Here is a 10,455-nt window from a genome sequence, read left to right on the forward strand (position 1 = left end):
CTTTACAAAGTTATGAAATCTTCGATAAGCTCAGAACGGCATCGATGGACAGAAACGGAAATGGACATTTTCTTCAAAATTATATTGAACAAGTTCTAAATTTACTTTCATTTATTTCCGCCACTTGAAGCTCTAATTGGGACCTTCACCTGTCAGCTTTTGAAGATATGTGCGTATACTTCCACGCTCATGACCAGTCACATTACGCCCGTTGGGCTCCACTTTATATAGCCGATATGAAGGAGCTAGCCTAGCTGATTATTATTATTATTTATTATTATTAGATCCATTATCATGGGAATTCTTAAAAGACGGAAATTTCGTGATAACAAAAAATACAATACCCTTTACATCGATAAACCCCTACCACGCCATAGAGCAAGAGCACAAAAAATGAAAATTAGAGGAGGTGTAATCGGAATCACTTTAAATTTTGCTGCGTTGGATAAGTATTTTATCGTAGCCCCACTTCTAAACTCCATGATTGAAGAGTACAAAGAGCAGCTTGGAATCGGCCCCAAGAAGACTTCCTCGTTACACCATGAAAGCTTCGGTGGAAAAGGCTTAGGAATGTCCAAAACCGCCACGAAGCTGTCATTGGTGTTATCGACGAATGGAAACCCATTTGCTAAGCAAGATTTGCATAATTTAGTAACATTTGCTATACCCTCCATTGACATTTCCAACGACACACTAAACAGAGATAATTTGGGGAAATTGGCGTTGACAAGGTTTATAAAAGAACGACTTGTTGATCGTAGTGTAGGCTTTTGGGATACTCTCAAGAGAAACCAATACAAGTTCTTCAAAAGCGCCGGAGTAGTAGTTAGCACGAAAGTCAACGAACAGCTAGTTACTTTAAGGCAAGAGCGTAATCTCATCTCAAGACTGTTGGTGGTAGCGAAAACACGTCCAGATTTAGTTGCGAAAGATGCCATCGGAAAATACGAATTTCATGTTTGTCCGCCTTCTAATTTTAACACAGATGGTAAAATGCTTTATTTGCTGTCTGGAAAACACGAGTTCGTATCGGAGGTCCTCGCTTTAGATCTACCCATTGAATTATCAGAATGTAACACGCCTTGCAAGAAAACAGTTTTGATTATGGACGCCATGTGTTTAGGGTGCAATCGTGTCAAAGCGCAAAAGGTATTACAAACGCTTTGCAATTTGCCGATATATTTGTAAATAAAGTGGATCAAATTTCATTGAATTTAAAACCGTTTTAATTCTCTTTTCATTTAGTTTTTCACAATGTGCTTCTCTTAACTTCACTTCGAATTATGAAGAAATTAGAATTTTGTTTGATGTCTATGTAGAAGGCTCGTTGAAGGAAAGAACTCGAGTTATACGAATCGGAAAAAATTAAGCCGTGCATTTCCATGTCAACGACAATACCAAAATTAAAAATGTCAAAGCGTTCCTCGTCCACCCGAAAACCAAGTCCGAGTTGACCGAGTATCTCGCGCACAAAATTCTTGAACGTTAGAAAGATAGTCAAAAGGTAATACTTGTATCCTATCACAACGAGTTAGTGGCTAATGGTATACTCGATGATGTAGTAGCTATTCAAGAAATGCGACTAGGAACTCACAGTCTCGAAGAGGCTGACCAACAAATTATTTTACACGCTTTGGATGTGGCCAAGAAGGAACCTGATACCCAACTCGACATCTATTCATTGGACACGGATGTATTGGTTTTTATAATCGGACACTTTAATAACCTGCCATTTAAAACCTGTATCATTAGAAACAAAGGCGAAAGACTGAAGATCAGTGAGCTGTACTATCGTTTGGGAGTAGAAAAGGCTTTAGATTTAATAGGTTGGTACGCTTTCAAAGGCTGCGACAGTACTGGATGTTTCACAACGAAAGGACTTAAATCGACCTTTAAAACCTTTATCGCCAGCGATCGAGGCATTTTAGACGCGTTCGCGGGATTTGGATCATCAAATATTATTCCAGCTGAAACCTTTAAGCAATAGGAAAGATATGTATGTCACCTATATCGAAATAGTGTCTCAAAACTAGAATCACTGAGAGATCTTCGTTGGCATATGCTTGCTAAGTTAGGTAAGGAGGTTAGGCAACTTCCACCGACCTGGTCGACATTAGTACCACATACCGAAAGAGCGTATTTTCATACGTTATTCATAAAAAAGTCTGACATGCCCATGCCAATTATCCCATCACCAACTGAGTATGGTTGGATTAAAACTGCGGAAGAAAGTTTCAAACCTCTTGGTTGCAAATTACCACCCGCACCGGAAGCCCTACTTGCTCTACGTAAATGTGGTTGCAAAACCAGAGCTTTCGGATGCACTAAGAATGGCTTACCATGCCCGGACCTTTGTAGCTGTAGAGATACCTGTAAAAATCGCTCCAATTCTCTAGTTTTAGAACTTGAAGACAACATCTTATAAACAATTTTCGTTCTGCTTTTACAAATTTTTTACAATATAATTAAAGTAAATTTTATTTTAAAGTTTACATCTAGTCAATAACATTTAGTTAAATTTAATTAATGGTTATTTGATTCCTCAGTTTTTTAAGTAATTAAATATTGGCACGTTAATGATTAAATTTTGTTAGTATAAAAAGTAAACCTTGTCAAAATTAAAAGTGATAAAACTTGAAAAAGTGATATGCCTTGTAAATTTTAATTAATAAATTTGTTTAAAATTTAAAATGTATTTAAATTTAAAATTTTAGTTGTAAACGTAAATAAATTTAAGTATTTGAACGATATTTGGCGCCTTCGTTTTATTTTTATAACAAGTTTTTTTAAGTTCCTCGTATCTTGAATAGATGCTACAATTAAAGCTGTAAAAGCGAACCAGGGTATATGCTCTCAGTCCAAGATACACATGACATCTGCAACATTTTTTCGATTTTTGCGAAAATTTAAATTGATTTAAATTAATACTTAAAATTATTTGTAAATTTTACGACAAGTCTTAATTGATTACTAAGGGACATATTAACATATGCCAACCAAAAAAATAAACTTGGCACGATTTCCGAAGTAAATTACATTGGACCCTTGACTAAATCAAATATACTAGCTACGTACAAAACATTTTTAATTAAATTTAATTACTATTTAATATTTTAGTCTGCTGTATTATTTGTTTAAAACCCTATTTTCGCTGTTTTTTATTAGTCCATACAGTGTGTGACTTAAATCAATGATTATTATATAAAAAGCTTTTGGTATAAATCTTGATTTTAATTATTGTTTAATTCAAACTTATTGAAATCAGCCAACCTTTTATAATGAAAAAACAATTCCAGTTCTTTCTAAATCTTTCTTCACCAAAAACAAATCTCGTTTGAAAATGTATTAAATGATATGAAAACCGAATCTATAAGCTCCTATAAATATCGAGGACGATGACTATTACCTATTTATTGAAATAAAACTAACTCAAACCATTTATCTTACACCATTCTCAGAAAAATAAATGATTTAAAAATTGTCCAATTGAATGGTTATGAGTTGGTTCGCCCATTTTAAGATTAAAAAAATCTTAAGGGTTGAGCAACAAATGCTCTGAACAAAGTCGGGAATACAAAAATTATTACTCCTTTTCGAATACCAAAATGCTGGTGAAATTGACTTGATTTCCACTTAATTTAGAGTATGAACTAATATTCAAAGTTTGAAATTATTTTATTATTAACACTAAAATGATCATAGAAACTTGCGTTGGGGGAGGGAATGAATTATGAAGAATTAAATTGCATAGCACCAGTAGCTTTTACGGTCATTGCCTGCTCTCGATTAGAGTTTTCACGTTGATATAACGCTTTGCAATTATAAATCGCAAACTTTGAAGCCCATGGCGCCATCTAGCGGACCAGATAATAGGAATTTTGATTGACGATACAAAGGCTTAGCGAAAAGCCGATTTGACTGTAAATTTTGTGATAGTGATGAACGTATCATTGAACTATAATAATTTTCAGAGACGTAAATTGTAGTGAAAATGAGTATATTTGAGATTTCATAGCGGACTATTGGAAACTTTAAAATACTTCGAAAAAATCTAATTTATCGTAGCAAATAAGAAATTGGGAATTTTTCACCCTATGACGTCATAAGAGGGTTAGCAATACGACCATACTAAAATAATATCAGCTAGGCTAATACCCAAGGCAGAGTTTTAAAAACGGATTTTAATTAATTTTATTTAAAACTTTCACTATTAAAAGGCTTGTATTAAAGTATCCCTTTATATGAATATAAATTCATTTAATAATATTAGTGTTTGGTTTTAAATTAAATTTTAATAGTTGGAAATTAGCGCCGGAATGATAACCAAGCCATATGTCCTTTCAGGAAATATAGCTCAATAAAATTTAATAAAAAATATAAATTTGATTGAAAACCTGTGTTTTTAAAGTGAAATCTTTATCAAAATAAATACAATGGGGTTTAAGTATGATTTCTTTAGCACTAACACTCTACTCTAGTGCTTTATTTAGTTCCGTTGATTAAAAGTTAAAGTTAAAGAGTCGTATCATATAAGCCTAATAAAGCGAACTCATAGAGTCAGATCCTGGTAAATCTGTCATAATAATTACTCAAATTATAATTTTCAAAGTATTTTTAAGATATAGCATTTCATTGATAAAAAAACAATGTTCAGGTTAAACAATATCTACACTTTTTGTTAAAGTTTCAAATTGTGAAGTGCTAGACAATTTGAAACAGAAGTACACTTTGATAAGTGTTGTTAAATCCCACGACTTTCCTTCGGGGATCGTAATTAGCCCCTATCTTACTGAAAAATAGTTCATTCTAAAAATAATAGTTTTGATAGTTTTATCTAATTTTAATTTTTTTTTAAGTATTTTTGTGTATGTTGTTTTTTCCCTTCTTCCAATAAAACTTGATTTCCCCATATAAAAGGGATAAAAGAAGAAAAAAAAACTAACGTTATTTTCTCATATTGTTTAGGAATGGTACCCCCCATAAACACCTTATGCCATAAGGTACACTACCTCAAATCAGAAACCAAACCAAATATAAAAGAATTTTTTTGATAGTTTTTATGTCATATTATTTTAAAGGAACAATTCAAGACCAATATTACTAACTTAATACTTAGTAAAACTTTATTACCTCACCCAAAATTATTAAAATTAATGTGATTAAACCCTGAAATGTAGTCTAGATATAATTGTCATTGGATTTGTTTGGTCATGTCTATTGGTTTCGTGTTTAATATTGGACTTTTGTCTTCGATTAATGTTTACAGAATAATTAACGGAATATTTGAAGCAGGTAACCGATACTCTTAAAATTAGGGTATTATTTACATTATTAATAACTTCAGCTTAACCGCAAAACCCCTTATGCCCTTTATAACTTTTTGACGTTTGATATGCCCAGAAAACCGCTTTCGCAAGCTATCCCAATACATTATCCTTTAAGGTTAAATTAAATTGCCTAAGTTAAAAAACTCCTTTTTAAGGAATTCATTAGCCTTGGATTGGTTAAAATCCTTTCCCATTGTCCACCATTTCACACCTTCCTCATCCCCGCCGCCATGGCGCCAAAGAAATCGAGAATAACAAGTCGAAGGTTGATTGCACCACGGACCTTAACTAGTCGAAAAAGACCCCAACAGCACCCTGTCAAAAACTATACTGTATCGGTAACAGCCAACTTACCGATCCAGATGCCCAGGGACCAGGAAAATATTCGTTCGTCACCCCAAAGACGAGAGAGAGAAAGGATAAGCTTAAGCTTAATGAAGCGGCGGTGGGATTTTCAAAAAGGACAGCAACAGACCCCAAAATAAAAGACATGGAAGAAATTCGACGTCAGTGCAAAACCAAAACCAAAAGCAAGTGACACACCCAAACCTACACAGCCAGCACCCTCTTTTTCTGGCAACCCCCCCCCCCCAAATGGTAAACAACAAAAGCAGAGAGCAAGCCCCAAAAAGACAGATAAGTCAGAACTCCGTTGCTCGGAGGAAGACAACCTTACCTCAATGGTTAGCCCTAAGAGATACCCCAGTTCGGACTCCGTTCCGCGATAACCCCTAGTCGGCATAAAAGAGGCAAAAGGCCTGTCATATTTGAAATTCAATATTTTATAATTGTGATAGATCAAAACTGGTAAGGTCAATGACCTGCTTTTACCCCACCCCACCCTCGTGTGAAGCCGGTAAGCGAGCGGCTATGTATTGTCGGTACCTCCAGTCTAATTGCAACTATTATTATTAGTCATAATTAAATCTATATTCATCTAAGTAATAGTTTCTTTATTAAGCAGTAAACACAACAATTGGCGACGGAAACGGGATTTAAGTCAACATAGCAGATTATATCGACGATATCAATCAACCAGATAAGCCTAAAACAAACAAAAGACATTCGAAAACACGCGCAGAGCCTTGGCCATCGTTAAGCGTAGCAATAGCGTCATGATTGCGAGATTCACGTAAAATTCAAGCACCGACATCACAATCTATTACATAATATTCCAACAATGGGCCCTTCTCAGCAGTCACATTTTGACGAATTTGATCCAACAAGCGAGCAATGGACACTGTCACGAACGTCTAGAAGAACATTTCTTGGCTTGTAAAAAAAAGGATAACGCAGATCCCACGCTTAACGCTGAGGTACAAATAATGAAAAGAGCTATTCTCGTTTCAGTCATAGGCATGGAAACATATGCCTTATTACGCAACCTAGTCGCCCCTGCGTAACCCAACACGAAGACATATACAGAGTTAATACAGGCTTTGTCAATCCACTTCAGTCCTGCACCAAGACAGATAGTCGAAAGATACAATTTTTATAAGCGTGACAGAAAATCTGGGGAAACAATGTAGCAATATCTTGCGGAATTGCGAAGGCTGACAGAATATTGCAATTTTGGAATCTCATTGGAAGAGATGATCAAGGATAGGTTGATTTGCGGTATAAATGACGATAGTATTCAAAAACGTTTATTTGAAGAAGACCTAGATTTAACCAGAACGGTTGCGTGGGCTCATTCTCTAGAATCCGCAGTTCGTGATGCCAACAGTTTGAGGAATCAACACGATTCAGCATCTGTCAATAAAATGCCAATTACTCAAAAATCTCACGGATCCAATTCAAAAAGTAAACTATCACAAAATTTTCAAGACAGTGGTCGATCCAGAAGGCAAGATAATAATCAAGGCAGTCAATATACTACCCAGGCGACAACCTCACATAATAAAAATAATCCAATTTTTAACCAAAAGCAATTCAAGCCTTGCATAAGATGTACCGAGACCGCACATGAAGAGTGGAACTGCCCTTTCAAGTCGTCTACTTGTTATAATTGTTCAAGATCTGGCCATATCAAAAAGGCGTGTCGTGTTGGAAGGCGATATTCACTCAACCATCAACACCGTTTTCCGGACAATACCAACATCCAAATCGAGGTGGAAATTTTCAACGACTTTCCTCGCATTCAACTAACTTCCACCGAGGACATTCTCATCATATAGATACAAATCAACAAGTTGGCCATCAGTCATATGATTTATACACAATTTGCTCATCACCCTACGATCCGTATTCTAGTCAATTTGTTCCTAATAGCGATCACACTCAAACGCAAGCCAGCATTCCATATAACGAAGAACCTCCTGAAGTAAATGATTATGGACTGTATCACATCGACCAACCCAAGCACGTAATTGAAGATTTTGCAATAACGAAACCGCCATATCCAATTTATATCCAATGCAGTATTAATGATATTCCAATCGATACAGGATCTGGCCATTCTATGATCTCGTCAGACTATCAGAAGCTAATCCCTCATATTTCAAACCTTCAACCAGTCGAAGATAAATTAACTTCCTTCACTGGCCATGCAGTACGCACTCTTGGCCAAACATTGGTCACAGTCAAATACGGTACCGAAACCAGCACCTTACCTATTTTAATTTTCAACCGGCCTGGTCCCAATTTATGTGGCCGTTCATATATATTTTCAACCTTAAAGATTCTACCGACAATTGAAGTTCGCAATCAAGAAATTCAACAAACTTCTCACACTAGAGATGGCGCCAATGCTCAACTAGAGAAAATATTAGATAACTATGTTGAATTATTTTCACCCGGTATTGGTTGTTTGGGAGGAATCAAAGTTAAGCTTTATGTCAAACCTGACGCCCATCCTAGATTTTTTAAGGCTCGCACAATTGCGTATGCACTTAAATCACGAGTTGAAGATGAACTTTCTAGACTGGAACGTGAAAATATTATTACACCAGTTCCCTATTCTGACTATGCCGCGCCTATAGTGCCGGTTTAAAAAAACAACGGCGGAATCAAAATATGTGGTGACTACAAGGTCACTGCCAACAAGGTCATCAACCCTGAAAAATACCCTCTACCCAAAACGGAAGATATTTTCTCAAAGCTTGCCGGCAGTGTCGTTTTTACTAGACTGGATCTTAAAGAAGCCTACAATCAGCTACTTCTAGATGATGAATCAAAGTCGCTTGTAGTAATCAATACAACCAAAGGACTTCATACATACAATAGACTACCATTAGGTATTTCGTCATCCTCGGCAATTTTCCAAAGACATATGGAAATCTTACTTAAATATCACCCTAACGTCTCACCATTTCAGGACGACATTCTTATTGGCGGTCCCTCTATTGAAGCTCATTTAACGAATCTAGATGAGGTCTTGTCTATAATCAGAAATGCTGGTTTAAAGTTAAACAAGGTAAAATGTCAATTTCTAAAATTGTCAATAGACTTTCTCGGACACAGACTTGATGCCAATGCAGTGGCGTAGCGTGGGCCATTGTCGCCTGGGGCGGAATCATAATTCCAATGAGGATAGGAAGAGAGGCGAAGTAGAAGGGATGAACGTGCCAAAATCATCCTTGTAAAAAGGGGCAATTTTGCCGCCCTCCTAATGGTGGCGCCCGGGGCGGCCCGCCCCTCCGCTCCCCCCTCGCTACGCCACTGTGCCAATGGTCTACGACATCAAGAAGGCAAGCTCAAAGCCATTCTGGAAGCTCCTTCACCAAAATCTGTTACCGAACTTAAATCATTTTTAGGATTACTGAACTATTACGCGACATTTCTACCTAACAACTCTACACAGCTTGAACCTCTATACTCCCTCTTATCAAAATTTCAACCCTGGATTTGGGAGGACTCCCACGAAGACGCTTTCCAGAAAGCAAAACTATCCCTTAAGAATTCCGACCTACTCGTTCATTTTGATGGCACAAAACCAGTTCATCTTGCGTGTGACGCATCGCCAGTAGGCACTGGAGCAGTTATATCTCATGTCATCGACGGTCAAGAAGCTCCGATTGCATTTGCGTCACGTACTCTGAGCCTCACAGAAAGAAACTATACCAAATAGAGCGGGAAGCCTTGGCTTTAGTTTTTGGTGGAACGTGTTTCAAGGAATACCTTTAAGGTAGAAAATTCACACTTATCACTGATCATCAGCCTTTGGTAACCATCTTTTCAGAAGATAAACCTACTCCGACGCTGGCTGCAGTTCGATTACAACGTTGGTCGCTTATGCTATCTGCGTACGATTACACAATAATATATAGAAAGGGAATTTCTCACTCCAACGCAGATGCCCTTAGTCGACTACCTCTACCTACAGATAAACAAGAACCACCACTACCTCAAGAACATGTCTTGTTCATCTCAACTATTGAAAATGGCCCCATAAACTGGCGACGTATTCAGCAAGCTACTGCTGAGGACACCATTCTAATTTAGCTTCAGCGTTAAACCCTTTCAGGTTGGCCTGAGACGACAAAGCATAACCCTAAGCTACGACCTTTTTTCAACAGACGTTTTAGGTTATCTTTGTTAAAAGACATACTCTTGATTGGCAATAACGTAGTTATTCCCCAAAGCCTACGACGTGAAGTGCTCCTGGAATAACATAGCACGCATCAAGGTATTGTTGCTATGAAGGCAATAGCGCGCCGTTCCGTTTGGTGGCCTAAACTTGATAGGTACATTGAAGACTTATCGCGCCATTGCGAAGTTCTCTGCCAGTACGCCCCCATGCCCGCCAAAGAATTTTACAATTGGCCGATGCCTCGTATGCCGTGGCAGCGCGTGCACGCCAATTTTGCCGGTCCTGTGGAAGGGAAGTTCCTATTAATTATTGTCGATTCTTTCTCAAAGTGGATAGAAATAGCTATCACCCCTACAACATCCACCGAAGCAGTCATTGACGTCCTCCGAAGTAACATCGCTCGTTACGGCATTATAGAAACGCTCGTTACCGATAATGGTACCTGCTTTTCCAGTCAAAAGTTTCCAAACTTCATGAACAATAATGGAATTACACACTTGACCTCAGCCCCTTATCATCTGTGAAGTCGTCTTTAAAGAAACATCCGTTGAAACAGAAATTATTGGTCGTGGCTTAGAGACATTCCACAAAGATCCG

General features: G+C 37.2%; 1 protein-coding gene across 1 annotated transcript; it reads left to right on the plus strand.

Annotated features, from left to right (window-relative positions):
- Nucleotides 1-6,919: 6,919 nt before the first annotated feature.
- Nucleotides 6,920-9,770, plus strand: LOC149946019 (uncharacterized). Its single transcript, XM_090170708.1, has 5 exons — nucleotides 6,920-7,288; nucleotides 7,345-8,313; nucleotides 8,359-8,742; nucleotides 8,863-9,358; nucleotides 9,622-9,770. Exons 1-5 carry the CDS (start codon nucleotides 6,920-6,922, stop codon nucleotides 9,768-9,770), a joined length of 2,367 nt encoding a protein of 788 aa, XP_090026834.1.
- The last annotated feature ends 685 nt before the right edge of the window (nucleotides 9,771-10,455 follow it).

This window comes from Leiobunum rupestre, chromosome 4 (genome assembly GCF_980474605.1).
Source record: "Leiobunum rupestre chromosome 4, qqLeiRupe1.1.hap1, whole genome shotgun sequence".
Taxonomy (NCBI): domain Eukaryota; kingdom Metazoa; phylum Arthropoda; class Arachnida; order Opiliones; family Sclerosomatidae; genus Leiobunum; species Leiobunum rupestre.